The 24,884-nt window shown below is 34.3% G+C and overlaps 2 protein-coding genes across 3 annotated transcripts in view; one reads left to right on the top strand and one right to left on the bottom strand.

The window, feature by feature from the left end:
• The window catches only part of LOC145938035 (uncharacterized), a 190,277-nt gene that overhangs the window by 36,207 nt on the left and 129,186 nt on the right, over positions 1 to 24,884 (bottom strand). The window lies entirely within an intron of this gene.
• LOC145938524 (uncharacterized) lies at positions 15,474 to 24,790 on the top strand. The gene is made up of 4 exons (XM_083042227.1): positions 15,474 to 15,605; positions 23,866 to 24,068; positions 24,426 to 24,533; positions 24,625 to 24,790. Exons 1-4 carry the CDS (start codon positions 15,474 to 15,476, stop codon positions 24,770 to 24,772), a joined length of 591 nt encoding a protein of 196 aa, XP_082898353.1. The 3' UTR covers positions 24,773 to 24,790.

The following is a 24,884-nucleotide window of genomic DNA, read 5'->3' on the forward strand; positions in this document are numbered from 1 at the left end:
CATCCGCCATGTCTAATCGTGTCGCGGGTTTTCTCTTTTTTTTCCCGCCGCGCACGATTAGAACGAAGGATCGATTATTTTTTCGGACGTCTGTCTGCCAAAGCGTCGATTTGTTCTACTTGCAAGAATATATAGGCGTTTAGATTTTAATCGAGCGAATGAATAAACGTAAAAGAAAAACAATATTTGATAACAAATTTATATATATGTGAATAAATATCGTTTGTAAAATTTAAGAAACAAAGGATTATTTTTTCGTAAATTGTCTGTCGAAGCGTCGATTTGTTCTACTTGCAAGAATATATAGGCGTTTAGATTTTAATCGAGCGAATGAATAAACGTAAAAGAAAAACAATATTTGATAACAAATTTATATATATGTGAATAAATATCGTTTGTAAAATTTAAGAAACAAAGGATTATTTTTTCGTAAATTGTCTGTCGAAGCGTCGATTTGTTTTACTTGCAAGAATATATAGGCGTTTAGATTTTAATCGAGCGAATGAATAAACGCAAAAGAAAAACAATATTTGATAACAAATCTACGTACATATATGTGGATAAATATTGTTTGTAAAATTTAAGACAGGAAGGATTATTTTTTCATAAACAGTCTGCCAAAGCGTCGATTTGTTCTACTTGCAGGAATATATAGGCGTTTAGATTTTAATCGAATGAATGAATAAACGCAAAAAAAATACAATATTCGATAAAAAATTTATATACCTATGTGGATAAGTATCGTTTGTAAAATTTAAGAAACAAGGATTATTTTTTCGTAAATTGTCTGTCGAAGCGTCGATTTGTTCTACTTGCAAGAATATATAGGCGTTTAGATTTTAATCGAGCGAATGAATAAACGCAAAAGAAAAACAATATTTGATAACAAATCTACGTACATATATGTGGATAAATATTGTTTGTAAAATTTAAGACAGGAAGGATTATTTTTTCATAAACAGTCTGCCAAAGCGTCGATTTGTTCTACTTGCAGGAATATATAGGCGTTTAGATTTTAATCGAATGAATGAATAAACGCAAAAAAACACAATATTTGATAAAAAATTTATATACCTATGTGGATAAGTATCGTTTGTAAAATTTAAGAAACAAAGGATTATTTTTTCGTAAATTGTCTGTCGAAGCGTCGATTTGTTTTACTTGCAAGAATATATAGGCGTTTAGATTTTAATCGAGCGAATGAATAAACGCAAAAGAAAAACAATATTTGATAACAAATCTACGTACATATATGTGGATAAATATTGTTTGTAAAATTTAAGACAGGAAGGATTATTTTTTCATAAACAGTCTGCCAAAGCGTCGATTTGTTCTACTTGCAGGAATATATAGGCGTTTAGATTTTAATCGAATGAATGAATAAACGCAAAAAAACACAATATTTGATAAAAAATTTATATACCTATGTGGATAAGTATCGTTTGTAAAATTTAAGAAACAAAGGATTATTTTTTCGTAAATCGTCTGTCGAAGCGTCGATTTGTTCTACTTACAAGAATATATAGGCGTTTAGAGTTTAATCGAGCAAATGAATAAACAAAAAAAGAACAATATTTGATCAAAAGTCTACATATATATAAGTGGATAAGTATTGTTTACAAAATTTAAAAACGAAGGATTGATTATTTTTTCGTAAACGGCTGTTTGTCGATTTGCACTACTTGCAGGAATATATAAGCGTTTAGATTTTAATCGAGTGAATGAATAAACGCAAAAACATACAATATTTGAAAAAAGATCTACATATATGTAGATAAATTTTGTTTGTAAAATTTAAGAAACTAAAAATTATTTTTTCCTAAACTGTCTGCCAAAGCGTCGATTTGTTCTACTTGGAAGAATATATAGGCGTTTAGATTTAATTAAGCGAATGAATAAATGGAAAAGAAAAATACAATATTTGATAAAAGAATCTACATATATGTAGATAAGTATCGTTTGTAAAATTTAAGAAACAAAAAATTATTTTTTTTTGTAAACTGTCTGTTGAAGCGTCGATTTGTTCTACTTGCAAAAATATATAGGCGCTTAGATTTTAATCGAACAAATAAATAAACAAAAAAAGAACAATATTTGATCCAAAGACTACATAGATATAAGTGGATAAGTATTGTTTATAAAATTTAAAAACGAAGGATCGATTATTTTTTCGTAAACGGCTGTTTGTCGATTTGCTCTACTTGCAGGAATATATAAGTGTTTAGATTTTAATCAAGTGAATGAATAAACGAAAAACATACAATATTTGAAAAAAGATCTACATATATGTAGATAAATTTTGTTTGTAAAATTTAAGAAACTAAAAATTATTTTTTCCTAAACTATCTGCCAAAGCGTCAATTTGTTCTACTTGCAAGAATATATAGGCGTTTAGATTTTAATCGAGCGAATAAATAAATGCAAAAGAAAAACAATATTTGATAACAAATTTATGTACATATATGTGGATAAATATTGTTTGTAAAATTTAAGACAGGAAGGATTATTTTTTCATAAACTGTCTGCCAAAGCGTCGATTTGTTCTACTTGCAAGAATATACTCGTCAACAAAATTAACGCATATGTATTTTAAGTCAAAATTTCGCATAATTTCAAATAAGCATAACTCCGCTAAAAATGATCGGATTTGAAAAATTTTTTTTTCACTGTCAAGCTTGAAGTCTCTACTTTAAAAACCATTCGTCAGATTTTTAATTTATCCTCCTCCCCCGTACGCTACTGCTTCAAAAGTAAGGACGTGTTTTGTCTCTAAAAAATTGCGTACTTTGACGCACTCCACGGGGTGAAATACATTTTTTTCGCAAATCTTATCATAACTATCGTAAAATGTGAACTTTTTACTACAAATTTAAAAAAAAAGCAAAGTTTGTACGATTTTTTTTCGCGGAGTTATTACATATGAAAGTTACCCATACATTTTTTCCATTTACCGCCAGCATTAGTATTACCCGACACGCATCACGAGGTTGCTGGTTGGATTTGGCGCATAGTGTGTGTGTGTGTGTGTATGCGCCCACGCGTGCGTACGTGCGTGTAAATTTGGGCTCAAATTCCTTAAACAACAATTAGAGCATGCATTAATATGCGTGAACGTATAGAAGAAGTAATCTGAAGACGAGGCGGGAACACACAATTTTGAATGAGAACATTCCTACATTTCCCTCTCCTAACCATACGCACGCACGCATACGCACGCACGCATACGCACGCACGCACGCACGCACACACACACACACACACACACACACACACACACACAGCAGAGAGGGTTTGGAGTCATTAAATGGAAAAAATGTATGGGTAACTTTCATATGTAATAACTCCGCGAAAAAAAATCGTACAAACTTTGCTTTTTTTTTTAAATTTGTAGTAAAAAGTCCACATTTTACGATAGTTATGATAAGATTTGCGAAAAAAATTTATTTCACCCCGTGGAGTGCGTCAAAGTACGCAATTTTTTAGAGACAAAACACGTCCTTACTTTTGAAGCAGTAGCGTACGGGGGAGGAGGATAAATTAAAAATCTGACGAATGGTTTTTAAAGTAGAGACTTCAAGCTTGACAGTGAAAAAAAAATTTTTCAAATCCGATCATTTTTAGCGGAGTTATGCTTATTTGAAATTATGCGAAATTTTGACTTAAAATACATATGCGTTAATTTTGTTGACGAGTGTATATAGGCGTTTAGATTTTAATCGAACGAATGAATAAACGCAAAAGAAAAACACAATATTTGATAAAAAATTTATATATATGTGAATAAATATCGTTTGTAAAATTTAAGAAACAAAGGATTATTTTTTCGTAAATTGTCTGTCGAAGCGTCAATTTGCTCTTCTTGCAGGAATATACATATAGGTGTTTAGATTTTAATCGAGTGAATGAATGAATGTAAAAGAAAAACACAATATTTAATAAAAAATCTACAACTATATACGTATGTGGATAAGTTTATAAAATTTAAAAACGAAGGATCTATTATTTTTTCGTAAATGTCTGCCGAAGCGTCGATTTGTTCTACTAGCAGGAATGTATAGGCGTTTATATTTTAATCAAGCGAATGAATAAACGCAAAAAAACAATATTTGATAAAAAGTCTACATACATATAGGTGGATAATCGTTTATAAAATTTAAAAACAAAGGATCGATTATTTTTTCGTAAACGTCTGCCGAAGCGTCGACTTGTTCTACTAGCAGGAATATGTAGGCGCTTATATTTTAATCAAGCGAATGAATAAACGCACAAAAAACAATATTTGATAAAAAGTCTACATACATATAGGTGAATAAGTATCGTTTATAAAATTTAAAAACGAAGGATCGATCATTTTTTCGTAAACGTCTGTCGAAGCGTCGACTTGTTCCACTTGCAGCAATATATAAGCGTTTAGATTTTATCGAGCGAACGCGAATAAACGCGAAAAAGCAATATTTAATAAAAAGTCTACGTACATATATATGGATAAGTATCGTTTGTAAAATTGTATTTTAAATAAAATATATATTCTAAATCTATTTTCCTTCATCCTGATACAGCGAGACGAGTGATTAACTTTCACTTCGAGATACGTATGTATATAACGTCGATGAGCTTCCACAATGGGAAATGAGAAAAAACTCATATAGCAACTAAAGTTTTCGATCGCTCGTAATATCTTATCGGGACCGTTTGTTGGATGCAAATAGCGGTTCGCGTTTCCCGAACTCCACTTCGCGACTCATTATCGCGCTCTCGCAAACTCGTCAATACACCGTGACATAAGAGGACGAACGTTCGTCCACGGTTCGTTGACCAGTGATCCGATGGTCAATCCGCGTGAATTACTTGGGTACAGAATTAAACAAGAGCACCTCTCTCTTTCCAAGACGCGTCAAGTCGACATCGATTACCGACGAACGTCCGTCCGTCATGTCGCGGCTGCTTTTATGGGTATTCGCATCCGTTGGCCTTTGGGCGAATTTTTCGGGATGCCGGGCGATATTGCTGTATCCCGAGAATACCTTATATCAGGTATCTTTAAAACTTTTTCCGCTATTTTTGTACATGCTATTTCAAAAGAATTTGCCGAGTTGGAACGTTTCGTTTTATTTGTATCGTTTTTCGACGCAACGCGTGCATTTTTTTCTCTCGAGAAAAACTTTATATTATTATTTAGAAAAGTTTTATATATATACACAAAGTACACACATTTTGTTAATGTGCCGCGAGCGTTCTTAAACGTTGTAAATGCTGTTAGGCAAAAAATCTGTTATTACGCAATATCTGTGTTGTTTTGAAAATAAATAAAACTTTAATAAAAAATTGTGGAGAGAGAAAAAGGCATCACTTTTTTTTGGAATATATATTGTTTAACATATATATAGTATTTGCATAATATTTTTTTTTAATTGAACCGGGATGTCGAAACAATGAATATTAAAAGTATCACATATTGTTTTTATAATGTTCATGAATTTATCTTTAAACTCGCAGATTGACGATAAAAAATTTCTCCGCATCCCATATGTCCGCAAAAGAAATTGCACTCGTTCCGAAATCGTGATAGGCTATTAAAATGATATTTAGCTGCGGGTACCAATTGTTACAGGGGCTTTTAGTTTGCCCCTGCGGTTTGCGCTAAACGAAAATACCGCTCTGTCGTCGCATTAAATATTTATTTGCAAGCAGTCGCAACCCTAATTGACGAATTTAGCAATCCGACTCGACAGAAGGTGAATTATTATCTCCCTTTCGCTCTCGGAAAGGCTCTTTCGCCCTTTGAATCAACTTTTTAAACATTTATACTACAATTTGTTGAATTATTAATAAAAATAAAAGAAGTTATAAAAAGATATAACACACACGTACACGCGCACCATTTGCCTCGCAAGTTGAACATGAGGGATATAATCTCGGAAAATTTGTTTGACAGTTTACCCTGGGTATCTCGATGCCGGTGGCGATGACGAAAAAGGGCGGCGTCGCCTTCAGCTCGGGATTTCAGCTCAACTTTGCTCTACCTTGGAATCTGTCGCAGTTCGAACCGACGATAATTTCTGCGAGGCACATCAGGGATCTCAATTTGCAGGAAACTTACGGCGCCATTGAGAATCTGCTGGACGAGTAAGTTGGCAAATTTTCTTAAAAGAAACTCCGTCGCGCGAGACGCAAGACAGATTCTATCTGTCTGCCTGATCTTGATGAGAGAAACGAGGACTCGTCAAATCACATGGTTATCTAATTCTTGTTCGCGTTAATTAAATTTCGCCGAGAATTAAGCGAGAGAGAAGGGACAGTCGAGATATAAAAGTGGCCAATATATCAATTGATTTCAATCTATACGACACTTACAGCGCTATCGAGATTGGCTGAACGAGCGAATTCTGCCGCTTTCTCTCTCTATCCCTCCCTCTCGTTATTTCTCCACCCATGCCTTTTGTTCACTTTCGTACGCGCGATCCGGGAACAAGCGCGCAATTTTGCTCGCATTTTCCCCGTCGAATTTGCACAATGGGCGGTCGAGAGGCGATTTGAATTTTGAATCGGAAGAACAAACGCCGCGCATTACGCAGACGAAATTGCTCGATGAATCAGTAAACATGGCAGAAGCTGGCACGAGCGCGAGTAAATTCATAATTAACTTAAACTCTACTGCTGTGTATATCCGTAGTGGCCGTTTATTGAAATCATATTTCTGCCGAGGCAGAGAGAAAGAGACAATGGTTCCTTTTTTTTTCTTTTGTGGTGGTTCACCTTTCGGGCAAAGCTCCAAAAGTATCCACACGGAGATTATCAAAGGAATTACATCAGCCATTATCAATGCCAATATTTTTGAAATCTCCATAATTTTTTTTCACATCTTATTTATACATATAATATTTGTTTATAATGATATTCAGACATGTTGATAAAATTAATTTATCGAGAAGACATATGACAGTTTTTCATATAAATTTATTAATATTAATTTTATATTTGTTTTGGCACAAACGCGTTTATTCATCACTCGCTCTTAATTCAAAATTGATAAAAGGATGACTAGGGTCGCGTTGAAATTTAGAGATATTACGATTCTCTCGAGGTTTAATTGCTGCTATTAAATTAAACATAGAACGGTATATACGTAGTTGCAATTCGATGCGAACTCTGTCAACTACTTTCAACGACAAAGGAGAACGTCTCTCTCTTTACTTTCTATCACTCACGCCTTCGTCCTGTATAAGCGAAGCGTCGTCACTCGCAGGATCAAAGGGCGGCGCAGAAACGGCGACTCGAACATAAATTAATTGGGACGCAAGGCTATTACTCCGCTGGGATACAGGATCGTATAATGCAGGGTCGTACGTGATAAATGAGAAGCCCGCCTTCTGAGATATCGTATAAGAAGTGGCCAATCAATAATGGCGAGTGCAATAATTTCGCGGATACCTGAGGAGAGCGTGATTTTGAGAAACGATTGATGCAAAATTTTTCCGTTTTTTTCGCGAAATAAAATATAAAGCATCGTAAAATATTAATTTTATCGATATAATTTTCACGTTTTCAAAGAGTCATTATGTATCTTTTAAACTTGTCGGAAATTTTTAAATTTTGTTTCTCTTTTTGGATCGTTCATCAGGAAATCCTTATTCGATCGTCATAAAGTAAAGTCCAAATATATATATATGTATATAAATTTACCGCTCGTGTTTACTTCTTGCGAATTTTCATAGCAAACGGTTTAATGAAAAGTCGACGTTTCTGTTCTCTCGACTACTTGTCAAAGATTTCGTTATCGTTTTGATAGAATTAAAGTCGGTGTATATCGGATTAAAATAAGGAAGAATCGCGGAGCGTGACGAAGGAGAAAGAAGATCGCCCAACTAAAGTAAGATTTAATGTTGAATCTTTAGACACGGCTGGCGGGATGGCAGGCAGTGCCTTTTGAGGACCATTTGCGAACTCGCGGAGACGCCCCTTCGCAGGACCCAGAACCAGCAGGACGTTCTCGAGGAAATGATTCACTTAATTTTAACGTAAGTCAATTCCGATGTTTCGGCACTCGCGCTTTGACTCCCGTCGAAAGGTGAGGTGTACACCCGCACGATGTATACCGGAAACGAGATTTATTATACCGGAAGAGTCGCGAATAATGAATTCCCTTGGAAGTCACTAATGGTCGCGGCGTGCATTCGTTGGAAATAATGTAAAGGCTCTTCGCTCTCTGAGATATTTCTACGGCTAATGTAAACCCCCCGTAAAATGTAGGTTAACAAGATGCAAAAATTGCAGATTCTTCTCTATTCTGCTGCTATTACGGTACCGGCTATTATAAAGTTTTAATGTACGATTTTACAGGCCCTTGATATCGAAATTTCCAACTCAAACTATATCGGTCTCTCGAACTTCGTAGTAGAACGCATTGAAAAATTTGTATGAAAAAAAAAAATAAATAAATATTAAAAACTAATTTACTGGCGAGAGATTCATAAAAGCGTAGATATATATCGCATATACGATTATAATTATTATCAAGAAGTGTACTCAATTAATACCGCGCGAAAAAGCACGTCTCGAGATCTCTCTTCCTCTCGCGGAGTTTCATTTTTCGTAAAGTGATTCTCGAATCCTTGACGGATGTAAATGTTCTCACGAAGTAAAATTTCTTATGCCACTCGTGCTCAGCAGTAAGTTCTAATTGATCGTCAATCGAGCAGCACCGGGGTGGCAGTTACATCATGTAAAATATTCGCTCGCGCGTTCTGTAGGGAGCCACCGAATTTGCTATTCCGAACGCGCGTTTCACGTCCGCGTGTGTTCGAGGGAAATTGCGCTCCCCGAGCTAACACCAGCGCGCTAATTGCAACAAAGTTAGGCGCGTACATTAAGTTTCTAATGGAAGTGTTTCGCCTAGGAAGGTTTTCGCCGAGCTTTACTTGCGCTATCCCTTCGCAGCCGCTCGCCGGGGAATTTCCCTTCGAAATAACCCAACGAAATGCCGATGAATGTAATTGCGTATATTCCTAGAGAAAGAGATAGAGAGACGGAGAAAGCTCCGGAGCGAAATATAAGCCTTGTTGTCAAATATATTTCGCAAATTAATACCGACGAGCCATTAATTGCTGAGCGCGAGCACGCAAATTACTGAGATTCGTCGAAAATCCTAGGGCATCAATATAGATTCCGGTTCGTTCAACAATATATGAGAGTGGCGGAATAAATTATAACATTTTACTTATAAATATAGACATGTAGATTACATGTTCAACATCAAAATTTTGCAATTTTAATATAGTATGATGTGACTCTATCGCTTGAATAATTTATGTTTCAAAATAATTGTACATTAATTTATTAAAATTTTAATCCTTTTTTTTCATTCATATTATATATTATATAAAATATATATTATTTATATATAAAAATATACAATATATTTATTATGTGTGTTCTAAAGTGAAGAAGGCATTTCGATATAATGATTCGCAATAATCGAGATGAGATACAGAAGTTTTTGAAATAACAAGTGCTCAACTTCTCCGAAATACAAGATACGCTTCAAAGATATCGGATAATGTCGGGATTTGAATAAGACTCGCTGAGAGAAGCTCTCGAAACGATTTTAATCTCGGAATCTCTTTTCGACAGGCCGACGGAGAACTCGCCGGTAGCGATTAATTCCAGTCACCGAAGCGTCAACAAATTGTATCAGGAAGCCGAACGATTGGGTAGGTCTGGCGGCGATTGCATCCTAACGTATCCCGATTGCGTCGAGTCACCGTTGGAATCGTTTACTGAAATTGTATTTCCTTGAGTAATCGAATCGCCGCGACTTCGTTTCCTTCCGGTTTAAGACGCGGCTTCAATTAATTCGCTGTGTGTCGCGCGTCTTCGATTATAAACGCGTTAGTTTCCTTACGTTCAGTTTTGCATCTTGAGACGAGCAGCGTGTATCCCGCAAAGTTTTGTCTTCCACTAAGCGATCTCGACATGTGACGGATGGGAATTTTATTATATAAAAGTGGAAGCTTGACACATGCGAGCATATAAACGACAAATTTCAGTTTGCGGATATTTATATCCTTTTTTTATCCTCTCAATAACTTAAGATTGTGCATTTTTGTATTGTTGAAGCGATATATGTTTTGTCGTGTTCTATATTTTTTTATATAGATATTTTTAAATTTAAGCAAGGAAATTTTTAAAATAATAAAAATTTACAGCTGTCAAAAAAACGCAGTGCATGCATTTTAAATTTCGTTACTTTGACAATCCTACAGTTTTATATGTGCGCTTTTAATTGCACAAGAGAACATATAAATATAATAACTGTAAAAATAAATATAAATTTACCCGATTGAAATTGTTTTAAAAGAGTTTATTTATAAAAATATATGTTACGTAAATAAAATTTCTGAAACGCTGTCGCGCGCAGTTTAATTAAATTTAAGAGAGAAACGTTTTCTTTAAAAAGAGTTTTTATCAGAAGCATTGATGATCGAACGACCGTCGGAAGGATACACAAACACACACATAAAAGGCGGAATGAAAAGAGTGCTAAATAAATTTAACTCTCGGGTTTCGCTCAGTAAGATAGCTTGAAAAGCGATATATACAGCGACTGATTTCTTTTCTCGTACGTATATATCTATCCGCTCTCGGGCTCTTTATCTGGATTCGTAAATACCGTATCCCCCCTTTCCCCCTTCCCTTTATCCTCCTTCCTCTTCCGCTCTCTTTTCGTGCCCGCTATCTTTCACCGTCTTTTCCTTCCGCGTGTCTCGCAACCGTCGAAGGTTACGTATGTATCTGGTACTTTATGCGCAGCCACACGGAGGATCTTTCACCAGAGTGAAGCCGCGATAGTTACCTGGGCAATGATGGAGTGCGCCCAATCACGCACTTTCGCATGTACTATCGTTCGCAAATATAAAGCGCCCTAGAATTGGCGGAATAGACCCATAACGTTATCCCTTTCAAGATTTAAGATCGATCTTTGTTGGCGAAGTATCGAACGATTAATGATCCTTTAGCTAGTACGAGAGGAGCTTTACACGGATTTAAATTTTGAGAGATAAGAGAAAAAGTATATTTTTTACAGAATTAATTTCAAGTGGACGTTACTTTTAAGTGCATTTTAATTTTGCCGCAAAGATACACGTTGCCTTAAAAATTAAAAGCTTGATGACAAGGTAATTTCTTTTGCTGCGCATTTTCATGCAAAGAAAAAAGAAGGTAGACTCTGCGTATAACAAGAGAGATTGTCGTTCAAAGGAATTTATATAATTACAAAAAAAAATATTATACTGTTATTAAAAAAATTGTATTTTTACAGAGAAAAGGTGTGTCTAATTTTATAACTTAATTTGAAGTAATTTACGTACAAACACGAGATTCTTTTTACAAGAGCACTTTAACGTGACCTAATTTTATGCCCTCTGCGCTTTCGAGGATCGCATTGTGCAGCGTTTCTAGTGTTAAACATATTACGCTCCTGGGATTAACGGTTACATTTGCGATAATAGTTACAATAGAATGGCGCGCTAGAGGGTTACATGTATACGGCTGGAGCTAATTAATTAAACAATTAACTATTCGCAGGCAACGTTATGCGCAATTTTCTCAACGAAAGAAATAGAGTATAAGATGGTTCCGGACACTACCCATTCATCTTACCCAGTGTCCTTCTTCGAAAGAGGGAAGACTTTTTTTCGTTTACTATCCAATTTTGTTCAACCGCTTTATTGTTCTCTCCTCGCCTCTATCTTCATTTATCTCCATTTTTTTCTTCCCCCAATTTTTCGTCCGCGTCCGAAACACCTCGAGTGCGAAATATCGGATATAAGATTACTCTCGCGTTATATTGTGCGTAGCGGAGGCATTACATAATTTTATTATATAACGCATCGATTAAAACTTTGCAATTCATTAACTCCGCGGAGATTTATCCCCTCGAGAGACGTAGAATAATGATTTCTTTCTCTACTTACTTAGTTCCGCGTCGGTTTACATTCTCACCCTCTTCCCTCCTCTTCATCCTCTTTTGATCCTATCTTTATTTATCTCGTCCGCGCTTTTCTCTTTGCATTATTTCATTTTCCTCTCCCACACCCCTCTCTTTGCCGCCCCTTCTTCGCGTTTTCTAGGAGAGCTTTAAGGCTTGAACGTGTAATCTTCCTGTTTCAAAACTTATTCCGCGCGCAACACCCCCTTATCCGGAACTTGTCGCGAGCATTCTCACCTGGGACAGGGGGGGTAGTGACAACTTTCAGCGAACAGTGATTACAAAGGCAGAACTGACAAACATTTGAAGCAAGAGAGGGCGAACAGTAGATTGTCATCTATCTCTCGCGACGGTATCCGGCTGTTACTTTCCGAGCGCGTTTTCACCACCGCATTGTTCGGAGTGGGGACTTTACATTAACTTTAACTAATGTCATACTTACGGAGGGAAGCTTTATTCCGCAATACACCACTGTTACGCGTGTTGTACACGTTGCTCCTGCACGGACGCACGGAAGTGATAAGATTTAATTTGAGACGTATTTAAGCGAGAGAACAGACGCACGCGGAATGTAAAAATAATTTGCGTAACGATGATTAATTAATGTCCGACATTGCGCGTGTCTCATTTCGCTTGTATGTACAACGTGTGAAAAAAAAGCGACTGAGTTATAAATTACGCGAGAGCGTAAGTAGATAAAATATAATTCAGGCGGAAGATTTATTCACTCCCCGGTGGGGCCTGTAATCCCAAGTTTAACGATGAAATATAATATTCCGTAAATACACACAGATACGCAAATGTATTTCACATTTTGAAATCCCTCTTTAGTAATTACAATGTTAATACGGACACGAGTAATGATCGAAGACAGGAATGATATTGAAATTACGCGAAGAACAATAGATTTTCAAGTTGCGGATCGAATTAATTTTTATCGAAAGTTTCTCGTTACTTTTAAGATTATTAAAGTAGGAAGCAAACTTTTTCACATAAATATTTTATTTTATGCAAACGTCAAATAAGTCTCTTCATAAAAAGTTGTACTCCTGTTAGAAAAAGAAGAAGAAAAGATATAACGTTTCATAACATTTTTTATATAATTAAAAAATAATAATAATAAAGTATTTTAATTAATAAAAAATTTTTATATTTTGTTACATTACTTTGATATAATATATATTTTAGAAAAAAATTAGAAAGAGAGGAGGAGAGAGCTTACCTATGTGTATGTAACACTCAATAAAATGTTTGAAACTCTTTTATAACAGAAAGCGAACACAATTGTCTTATTTTTGTAAATTTCGAAATATATTATTTAGAAATTGCACGCTATTTTAGAAAAAAACTTTTAATAGTGCGATTGTGTAGTAGAAATGCCTAATTTGTTTTTTAAAAAACAAACGACAAAAATCGAGAGAAAGAGAGAAATTTTGAAAGATATTAACTGTTTAATTTCAAGAGCATCCTCTGGATCCTCTTCTGGCCACGGTTGTCCCGACCGTCCGTCGTGCACGAAAATTATTTGAGCGTATTTGACTATAATTCATCGCAGGTGTCGACTCGCTGAGCAAGCAATTCGTGCGGCTCTGCGAATTTACGTTAATTTCCACGAGGCAGGCCACGTGCGCCGCTATAGGAGTTCCGAAGCGGAGGAAGTAGAAGCGGCCGGTTAGAGTCAGACAGGCGTGCGTATATGCGCCACTTCTGCAGCAAGAGTCTACTGTGTTCTCGGTCGTAAGATTAGAGATACGCTCACACACCGGAGGAGAAACGCATGTTGTCTACAAACTATTACGGTCGGTATTACGTGGGTTTCAGGATGTTTTTATACACGATATTTTTATACACGTTGTTTTAGATGTATGTTTCATCAAGTTTATATAGTTATTCAAAGTTTTTCTATAAACACATTTTGCCTTGGTCTTATAATATATTCTACCGCGAACTCTCTCGCGATTTACGCGTCGAGAGTCAAATTTATCTCACCGAAGCAGAATTTATAAGCGTTAAAAAAATGTGAAGCTCACGATCTTGCGTTATATTTCCCAAGAAATAAATAGAAGGGTCCACTCTCTTCGCGCGTGAAATGATACGCGATTTATTCGAATTCAAATTTATGTATTCGGGCGTGCGAGAAGAAACCCCAAGTAAGGTTTTTAGTGTAACGTGACATAATACTTGCCAAGAAATGAGTTTAAGAGAGAAAAACAAGCCGGCGAACGAGACGAGAGACGAATCCAAGGACGACCACCAAGTGGTCTTTCCCCTTCGAGAGAAAAAGAGAGACCCAAGGACTTTTCCGGACGTCAGGCGAGTTATTTACCGTGAGTCGCAAGCCGCTCCTTTTTCGGCTATATAAGTGCGAGCGATACTTATACAGGGCGGGCCATAAAAGCCGTCATAAATCGCACCCCTGATAAAAGTAGCTATATTTAACGCGCCGGCCACCCGCGGGGTCACACACCTGAATACGAATTCACTCGTCTTGGGCAGCGTACATTTTATCCGCAGAATACGACGCGGGGGTTCGAGAATCGCGCTCTCTCTTTCTCTCGACTTCGGGATTATGGCATATTTGCTGCTGTGCTCGTGAATTTCGCTTCTTATTCCTCCGTGGAATCCAATAGAACCGACTCGGGCGAGTGCGACACCGCGAGAGTCGTGAAACGTAAAGATTATTGTATAAGCCGATCTTCGATTTTATTCACTGTGTCTCTAATAATAAAAGAGATTCTACCGCGTACAGATTCTCTCTCGCTGCAAAGTCTGCAATTTTTATATAGAAAAAGTAAATTACGCAGTTTTCTTTTTTATGCAACTTTATACATATTTATAAAGGATTGTTAATAATATAAAAATACAAGTTCCTATTTTCATTATCTTTTTTTTTTAATCAACAGTAGAGGCATCGAATAATATGATTACTGTGTGTAATGATGATGAAATTCAATTTCTTTTTTGCGTTACACATACTCTATCACTGTAAAGTAACATTATCCTGCTGTTTGTAGACGAATACGTGATATGGACTTTTAATGAGTAACTCTGTGTCTCAAAGAGAGATACGGTTTTAAAGAGAAAAAATACTTTATATAAAACATAAAACAATTTTAAATAATATTTTTTATGTGAGTTTCATATAAAAAGCCATTGCAATTTTAAACGAAAAGCAATGCAATAAATGATGAATGTGAAACTATGCAGACAGTATAGCTTTCGATCGAAAATTGATAGTTATTGAATCAAAAGTTAAAAAAGTGAGTTGAAAACATTTCGTGCACTTAACTTAATGAATATTTTTCTTAAATATACATATCTTATATTACTATTAAAACTGGCATGTAAAAGACACATAAAAGAGAAGTAATATTGAAAAGTGTAAATATTCACATTTAAATAAAAAAATAATAAATGCTTGAAAAAATTTGTATGAAACAAAATAAATTATATTGTATCATGCTTTTTTATTTCTTGTTAGGTTTTAATGGCGAAAAAGATACTTTCGTTCATCTTTCTTATATTATGTGATTGGAAAGGTGAAAGTTTCGCTTCCAGACAGAGAAGACAGATATTATATCCACCGCCGATTGTTTATCCATACGGAGGAACATTCAAGGTATTTTAATCTCTAAACACATTTTTAGTCTTTAAAAGAAAATCTTATTTCTTGAATATAAGCCATTAAAAATATCGCTTTGTTAATTTTTATTGTAATTTTATTATTCAAATATTCAGAGCGAGATTCTTCGCGTCGAGAATAGTTGAAGAGAGATTCCTGATTAGTTTAGAAACTAATTTTTGAAGTTCTCCTTGTGCGCATATTTGAAAATTTCGCTGAATATTTCCCTTAGAGGACGCACTAACTAATTACGATTCTCAGAATGTAATATTCCGCATGGTTGAACCGAGCGACATATAGTAAATCTCTTCTTCGAAGACACGTATTCTATATATCGCGACACTATCCTCCATCCAACAAGCCAATGGCACTTTCCACATTGTGGTGGATTTCTGTAGTTATCTTGCAGTGTGGATTCGCCGTAATAAACTTTCCGTCTCGATGCTCAAAGAAACATTTCTTGAACAAGTTTTGGTTTAAACACAGTTTAGTTTTACTGTGTGTTTCACCGTTTCAGCATTAATCGTTAAGTGAGAATTTAATTTGCGTAGTTCGGCGTAACATGATATCTCAAACGTTGCATACTAATAAGTGACAATTTAATTAAAACGTGCGCAGATACTTAATCGTTTTCACGCTAGAAATATATCTTGCAATTTATTACACACTACAATAAAATATGTTATGCAAGTTCAAATATTTTATTATAAAATAATACCTACTATAATAATATATATTATATATATATATGTTATACGAGTTGACAAAACTATCGATCAGCAAATTAGATTTTATTATCATTACGAGAATTATTTATGATTAATTTATAATTTTAATTGTTAAAAGTTTAAATAAAAAGACATTATACACATTGCTGTTTTACACATGTGTAATGTCTTACCTTTTCTACAAACTTATTTCAACTATTTCGATTAACACACAGTGGAATTAAATTAATTTCGTGAGCAAGGTGACAAAATGCGCTAAATTCTTATTAAGCATAATTTTAGCACAGAAGTCGGTAATAGTGCTGTTAATGTCTTTGACAGCGCGAGAAGCAGAAGAATAAATTCAAATGGCGAGATATCTCGACGCGATGTACACTATAGAACGCGATTGATAATTAACTGCAGTTTTATCTTGCGCCAGAGCGTCCTCAAATTCTCTAATTAAATAGAAAAATTTTAGCCGCAGTTTTTCCCCTTGCGGCAGATAAAACGAGACTCGATGTCATAACGAGTTGTTTATCTTGATTTTCGCTGCCTTAGCAATCTCGATTATCAGATAACACTCACTCTCTTTTTCTCTCTCTCTCTTTTTCCTTTCTTTAAAAAGAAGAAAACTTAACAGAAATTAAACAAAAATTTCGTAAAGTATTTGGTCGGCGTGTAAATCTTTTTCAATTCAGCGATATACTTATTTTGGTACTTTTATTTTAATTCTATTAATCTAATATATAGTAAATATCTTATAGTGTATAAATTATTCAATTTAATAATTACAGAAATTTTTATGAAAGAATTTTATATTTAAATTCAATAAATTACCAAAATGTCTATATACGATTTCATTAACTAAATTAAATTGTAACTTTGATGCTCGAGATTAAGATATATCATTACGACGTAGGTTTCTCGATAGAGATAGTATCGATATAGTCCTTTATAAAGAAGAAACTGGAGAATATGCTTTCGGATAGTCTGATATCTCCTAGGGAACCCATAAACCATTATATGTGGCCTATTTTTAGAACGATGCAATATCCAGTACATATTTTTTGTACATAGAATAAAACGTGCATACACTCCACTGTGTAGAGGAAGATTGCCTCTGTGACAATTTGTAGGTTTTAATTAAGAATTATTTAAAAATAAGTACATGACTCGAGGCCTAATATTTTTATATATGCAAATATATTATATGAATGCATTCGCAAGAAAATATATGTTTCAAAATTTAATGAAATGTCTTTCAAGATGAAGAACGATAATGTCTGTGCAAGACATAAAATAATATTTATAAGATAGTTGATATATTTCAAACATTCAGAAAGTTAAAACATGGCTTTTTTGCTTCAATATAGACATTCCAATTATTATCGTGACCTGAAATTTCCGCGCTGCATTCTCAACAATAGCACGATACTAAATATGCAAGATTCGACTGAGTCGCGTAAATAAACATCTAGGATGACGAACAGATAAGTCTACGCATTTTTGAAAATTGTGTGTGTGTGTGTTTGTAGTCTATATTATAAAATATGTATATTAGCAAAGTCTAACCTTTTTTTTCGAGGATATAAGTATATTTATAATGTTTGTCGACAATGTCCGTGTTCAACACGATTTCTTTATAAAAAGAGAGATTATATATACATTTATCGATATACATATATACAGAGTGTTCGATAATAATCGCCCCATCCATCGTGTGCAGATAGTGCGGATTAAATTGACAAGGAAAATCTTCTCTTGTAATCTTCACAATAATTAAGAAAAAATTAATTAAAAGAGCGCGCCCAAGCCGCGCGAGCACAAGCGAGGAGAGACAATTCCACTATTAAACAGTTGCTGGGCGCAATATTTTCTTTGTCGCGCGCGATTATTATGGAGCGATTATTATCGGATACCCTATATAGCGATATTTCACAATCGGTGGATAATTTGCTGTGTCGGCCGATAGATGGCTACAAAATCTTATAATATATATTATTTAATTTAATAATCACGAAAATTGATCAAAGAAATCTTGCATTTAAATTCAAACTGAAATACAATACACAGCTGTAGTGTTTAGAGCACGATAATTAAATAAAACTATTAAAATTTTGTAAGAATCGAGATTAAAATAACATTATCACCATGTGAGTTTCTCGATAAGGATAGTATCGATACAGTTTCTTTATAAATAAGAAATTGGAGAATGTGCTTTCAGGTAGTCTGATATCTCCCAGGGAATCATATCTGGGTGTGCAATTACATGTGGGCCCTGTTTAGTTTTAAGTTTGGCACACATATCCCGACGCATTGTTTGTCACAAAACGTGCGCATACTCTACCGCGGAGAGAGGGGAGATTGTGTTGACAACCAAACATTTCTAATATTATTAGGATGTAAGAATGTACAGGATATAAGGGGTCTTCTTAATTGTCACTTGCCCAGCAGAACTGAGGCGATAACTTTGACTATCTTTTTTAAAAATTGTACGATTTTATTTTTTCAAATTTTACGTATTCACAAAATTTTGAGAAAGCAGTAAAAAATGAATAATTTTATTTTAATTTTAATGTGATGCGCATTTTTAAAATTATGATGATGATGTGTGTATGTATGTGTGTGTGTGTGTGTGTACATATATATAAGAAAATTTGTATAATAATCAATTATACATCAGACAAAATTTTTTATTTAAACAAAATAATAAATTATTATACAATAGCAGGTCTCAAAATTTTACAGATAAATAAGATGTTTCTATTACTAAGCAGTTACAAGTTTATTTAGTATAAAAATTATTCAATTTAACAATTATATACGTTAGATTATATTCGTGTATTAATAATGCCTTGTATTTAAATTCAAATTCTGATACCCTTGTTAATATTATTAATAACTTGTTACTAATTTTAATTACAACATTTTAAAGAATCAGAGTAAAATTATTTTTTATAAAATGTTTTTTTATAACAATCGTATTGAATATTATTCCGTTATAAGAGAATAAGATGTAGAATGTATTTTCGGATAATTTCAAAGAAATTATTTAATAATCATATGTGATTGTGACCTTCTAATGTGTAAGTTTTTTCGAAGATTTTTAATCTTCCTTGTAAGTTAATAGCTTTAAGAGTCAATGACGATAGCAAAACAAAAATTTTGGCGTTATATAAGACGAGGCTCGATGTCGTGTCGAGTTGTTTGTTTTGGTTTTACTGTCTCAGCAAGATTTCGATTATTAGGCAATATTTTCTATCTTTCTCTCTCTTTCTTTTCCTAAAGGAGGAGAAAACTTAAAGGAAATTAAATAAAAACTCCGTAGAGTATCTAGTCGACGTAAATAAATGGTTTTAAAAATAGTTGAAGAAATAATCGATAATGAATGAATATCAGAGAGAGAGAGAGCGAGAGAAAGAGCTTTTTCTTTTACTTTTGTTGCAATTTTATTTTTTAATAATAGAGAAACACATTATTATCTTTATTATTTTGTACATTATTATTATTTGTTATTTCTTATATTTCTTTCTTTATTTAATGCACAATGTTTGTTTAGAGCTCTCGTTGCTTCTTTTGAAAATATATTTTTATGTTGCAGAAAAAATGAAAAAGAAATAAGAATTATAACGATAACAAAATGATAATAAAAATAGAAATAATATGCTTCTTTGATGTTAAGAAATAGAGTCAGTGAAATATGATTGAGTTATTATAAATTAGTTTATTAAAATAATTGGAGTATTATGAAATATTTTATTAAACAAAGTTATGACATTCTTACTAATGTTGGGAAAATATAATGAAACACTAAGTATAAAAATAATCAAAAGAAAACGCGAGATGCTCTCTAGAACAGAATTTGGCAGTACGCGAATATTATTGTTTGCATTCAGCTTCGCTTTTTTTCATACCACTTTTTGAAAAGAAGAAATAAAAATTTCCGTATGCACAATGTAAAACGTAAGAAAATATGAAAAAGGCAAATTGTATTCGGGTCGATGCACGTAGAGGGACATCGAAATATACGGTACCGATATAAAGAACGACGAAGCGAATCGACATCAATTGTTCGCGTTACTTATAACGTGAGATAATAGTTGTCGATTGCCCCCCTTTCGCGAGAAAGAGAGTCTTTAATCCCAGAAGTAGCGCGACAATTGTAAATATTTGAGTGTTTACTTTAAAACTGTGGGCGACCAAAGGAGGGAAAGCGGATTGAGCGCGTTTCGGGTCACCGCACGTGTAAACTCGCGGAAGAAATGATGTCGGGGGTGGTAGAGGGTAGGTTTGATTGTGATTTGCGACGCGAGCAAAGGAGAGAAAGCAATGTCGGGGTAAATCTTCCCTTTCAGTTCAACGTTATTCCCGCGCGGTATTACATCTCCCGTAAGTAATATCGTTCTAGCGGAAAATGCGGCGAGTCGTGATCACAAAGCGCAGTTCGAATACATTTCACGAATGCCTTTGTTTTATTGCGTATTCGATGAAGCGATACCGGATTACAATATTCGTTAAATATCGCGAGAGAAGCTTGAAGCTCTTGGCTCCCCCGTACCAATTTTAACACGAGAGGGAGAGAGAAGAGAGAGAGAGAGAGAGAGAGAGAGAAACGTTTGTATTTTCTTCTGGAAATTGGTATTCCCGTCGCACGTTTTAAAACAAATGCGCAATATATCCGGAATAAAGATAAATTCCCATGTAAACATTCGGGATTGTTGAAACAAAACGCGTCGCGATCGTTCTCGAGAGCTCTAGAGATTCCTGATGTAAATGCATTCCGAAAATACGGTAGCGATTGTAGAAGGGAACGAAAGACGCTCTGCGGGCGCAGTTTTACGTTCGTTTTCCCCGGCGGGAAGATATTTAGAATAGGGATATCGATCTCTCCGCAAACCGCGCGTCTTGATTTCTACAAGTAGAAGAGGATAGGTCCATCTCTCATGAGAAAAGATTCAGATTTCATCGCGATGCAACCAGGTCGCTGCATTAGCAGAAATGTTGCACAATTTGTAGTGACAATAATGAGACATTTGCGGTGCAAAAAATCAATCGAAAGAAATATGAAAGAATTATATGTTATTAATATATATAAAAAAATCTTTTTGTTTTGATAATAAATATTTTAAACGATTTCGATTTTTTTCTTATCAGAGATATTAAAACGCTCTTTAAGAATTTTCGACATCATGTGTAATTAATTATTTTTAAGATTTTGCACAAAGCAGACTTGTTCAAGTATAGTGCACAGATATGACAAAGATATTTTTGTTACATTTTTTTTGTTTCTTCTTCGTCTTATTTAACGAGGCATTAAAGGGGAAGAAATGTTTTGTTGGTAAATACAGAAAAACTTGGACAAAACACCATGACATTTTAAGGTATAAAAAAATTAATCGAAATTATCAATCAAAATTAGAGTCAAAATTATTTCAAATCCTGTATTAACTTTGCGCATGTGTCAAAAGAATATTATTTAAGATTTAATGTTGAGAGTAGCGTAAAAGCCTAATTACAATGAAAACAAGCATTATGTAACAGAAAAAACGAATAGAAATTTTAAATTATCTCTTTTCTAAAAACATAATTTTTGCTCACATGCCTTTTTAGATGAAAAATTTATTAAGTAAGTATTCTTCTTAGATGCGCAGTTATTTTGTAAATTGTACAATGTGTTATGCAGCGAATACACCGACAAAATCTGAATTGTTATATGTATATCAATAATATATATCAATAGCCATAATAATATTATTAATATTACTAATTTAATATTATTAATATTACTAATTTAATATTATTAATATTATCAATTTCATATTAAAATTTTAAATATAAAATAAATTATTTAAAAAAAATAAATATTAAACATCATTAAAATTCAAATACTGATTGTTAATATTCTCATAATGTTTTTCTCAAGAAAGGAAAATGCCAAGTAACAACATAAAACTGGGAGTGCATCTTGGCAATGTCAGTTAACTTTTGCATAAATAATACGAAGCACCTAAGCAAAGTAGAAGCCTCGCGCGTCATAAAAATTAATGCGAGAGAAAGGACAGGTTTGGCGAGTCGCCAGAGAGTTGTATGTAGCTCCTCTGTCATCTGCAGGTTGCGAAAATAGCATAAGGATAGAGATCTTCCCTTGGAGACGAAGAGCGTGCCATCAAAATGACATAGGTAGTTGGAAAAAGCTGGTAAAGTTTATTTCGAATACACATCAAGAATGTTTCCCCATAATATTTCAAGCTGCACGTTTATTACAATTAAATCTTCGCACACATTTCTCATACAACTCTCAAATATATAATATTATATATTTCTATAATATTAATTTCAATTTCGTAAAACGATAAATCGATATTACGATCGATATCTTGCAAGCTCTCTCTAAGCTAGGCTACCTCTCTTACTCCGAAACGCATTCTTGTCTCTTCTCTCGCATTTATTCCGGTCACTCATCGATCTTTTCCGGAAATGTACGAGCTGCGGTCATCCCCGTCCGCGCATCTTTATATCCAATAACCACTGAGATGTCGTTATTGATATACTCTTCTCGTTTTATCCCATCTTGCCGCTCGGTCGAGCTAGGTCGGATTTGCTAGCTTCTCCCCTTCTTCCGTTTCGCGAGATTGATTTACGACGGGGCGTAATCTCTAAAATGAATTCGCGAGTCCTACTCCGCCCTATCGCGCGGTCAATTCCTTTCCTTACGACCAGATACTGCCGCGCATATGAAATTTTATGTTTATTGCGAGATGCCATGAAGAGAGAGCGCGGTGTGACGCCGCTCGGCGTTCATCAACTTCCTCCTCAGCAGCCTCTGTGTCCTCCCTCTTCTCTTCGCTCTTTCCCCCGCACGTCGACTATCACCCAAGAAAATCACAAAATTAATTCCCGTCCGTTTCCCCTTTCTCTCCGCATCTCTTCGGTCTAACTTTGCCGAACGAGCGAGTAAACTACTCTTCCTCCCTCTTCTCTCATGCGATAGATCCACTCGCGGCGCATATTTTTTATCCTCCGACCAAGTCCGGAAAAGCTCTTGCTTTTATCTCGATCGTCCGAAATAGATCTTTTATATTTTCGAGGATAAAAGAAAAGGAAATATTTCAAGAGCGCGATCGCGCACGAGAGTCTCTAAGCTCTTTTAGAAATGTACGAACTCGTTTGCCCCATTCCGTGGTTATCTTGCTTGGAATTTTGCGCTATTTTGTAGAAAATTTTGGAAGAAAATCATCGATCATTTAATTTAATATTGTTTTATTTTCAATTTTATATTTTAAATGTTCGTATTTTTTTAAATATTTTATTTTCATTGATTTAGATCTATTATATAAAACGCTTAGATGTATGTACACATTAAAAGTAGCTATAAGGGGTTAATTGAAAAGATTTTAATTATATTTAAATTAAAAAATTTTTAAATAATAAGATATATATATAAGAAGTGGCATTGTGAAAAAATAACTTGTAAACGACTGCGTATCTAATATTTTCGTGATACTATCGCGCAAATATATTTATTTATGCATTGTATTTACGACAAGCTCATCGTGGGATACGCAGTGCCCGTACAACTTTCGGGCAGAACTTTGGTTTATGGGCAGAACTTTCAGTTCCAATACGTCCTGCCGCAGAACGCGACGTTCTTCACGGAGTTCTTCAAGGATTCGTCACGACGACGTCGCGAAAATGTTAACTGGGACGAAAGGATGACTCTCTACAGACTCTTAGAGGAAGGATTTGAGAGGTGAGAACTGTTTCTCTATTTTGAAAATTCGTACACTGTAGACGAAAATGATATTCGCGATGACAGTATGAAAACTTGTCGCGTGAATTTATGTTACATGCCGTGAATGATTACAAACTTAATCTAAAGAAATGTACAGAAATTTGGATAATTTAGATATTTTTTGGGGGAGGAGAACATTATTTACGGAAAAAGTTTGATTTTTGTAAAAATATTTTTTATGTACATATTCAACAACCAACTAAAATATGTATGTATATGTATGTTGACCATATTAAAATATTATTTGGATTTTTTATAAAATATTTTGTTGTAATTATATGTATGTATTAATTGATATTTTTCGATAATTTACAGGAGAGGGATAGATGGAAGAGAATGCATGAAAAAAAGCATATGCGAAGCAGCGATGGCACCTTTAGAGGACGAAGGATTAGTGGGGGAATTGTTGCATCTCTTGCTTATGTAAAAAATTTAAATTGTTGCATTCTTATGAACTTTTTTATATTGCTATGTTTCTTCGAAGATTTCGAGATATAATGTTTATTAATTTTAGACCACAACAAGGAAATAATTCATCCTTGGATTTTGAATACTTAGAGGCGCTAGAATTTGGACAAAAAAATTATGATTGTTCGCTAATCTACAGATCGTGTTTGTATGGTCAAGGAATTCTGGATCAAATCTCAAAAGTGATATCATAGACAATTGAAATACGCACAAGCAAGCTTCACAAATTAACTGATTTAAGAAAAATTTTTACTTTTTATCTTTTTGCGTGAAATATAAGATATACTGATTATTAAAAATGATGGC

The sequence above is a fragment of the Prenolepis imparis genome, unplaced genomic scaffold, assembly GCF_030444845.1.
Source record: "Prenolepis imparis isolate NDT839.2.m4 unplaced genomic scaffold, iyPreImpa1.0 SCAF_7, whole genome shotgun sequence".
Classification (NCBI taxonomy): domain Eukaryota; kingdom Metazoa; phylum Arthropoda; class Insecta; order Hymenoptera; family Formicidae; genus Prenolepis; species Prenolepis imparis.

Coding starts and splice junctions, on each gene's coding strand:
- LOC145938524 (XM_083042227.1), top strand. CDS start 15,474: ATGGCGAAAAAGATACTTTCGTTCATCTTTCTTATATTATGTGATTGG. Junction 15,606..23,865: donor CATACGGAGGAACATTCAAG/GTATTTTAATCT, acceptor ATTTACGACAAG/CTCATCGTGGGATACGCAGT. Junction 24,534..24,624: donor TTGTTGCATCTCTTGCTTAT/GTAAAAAATTTA, acceptor TATTAATTTTAG/ACCACAACAAGGAAATAATT.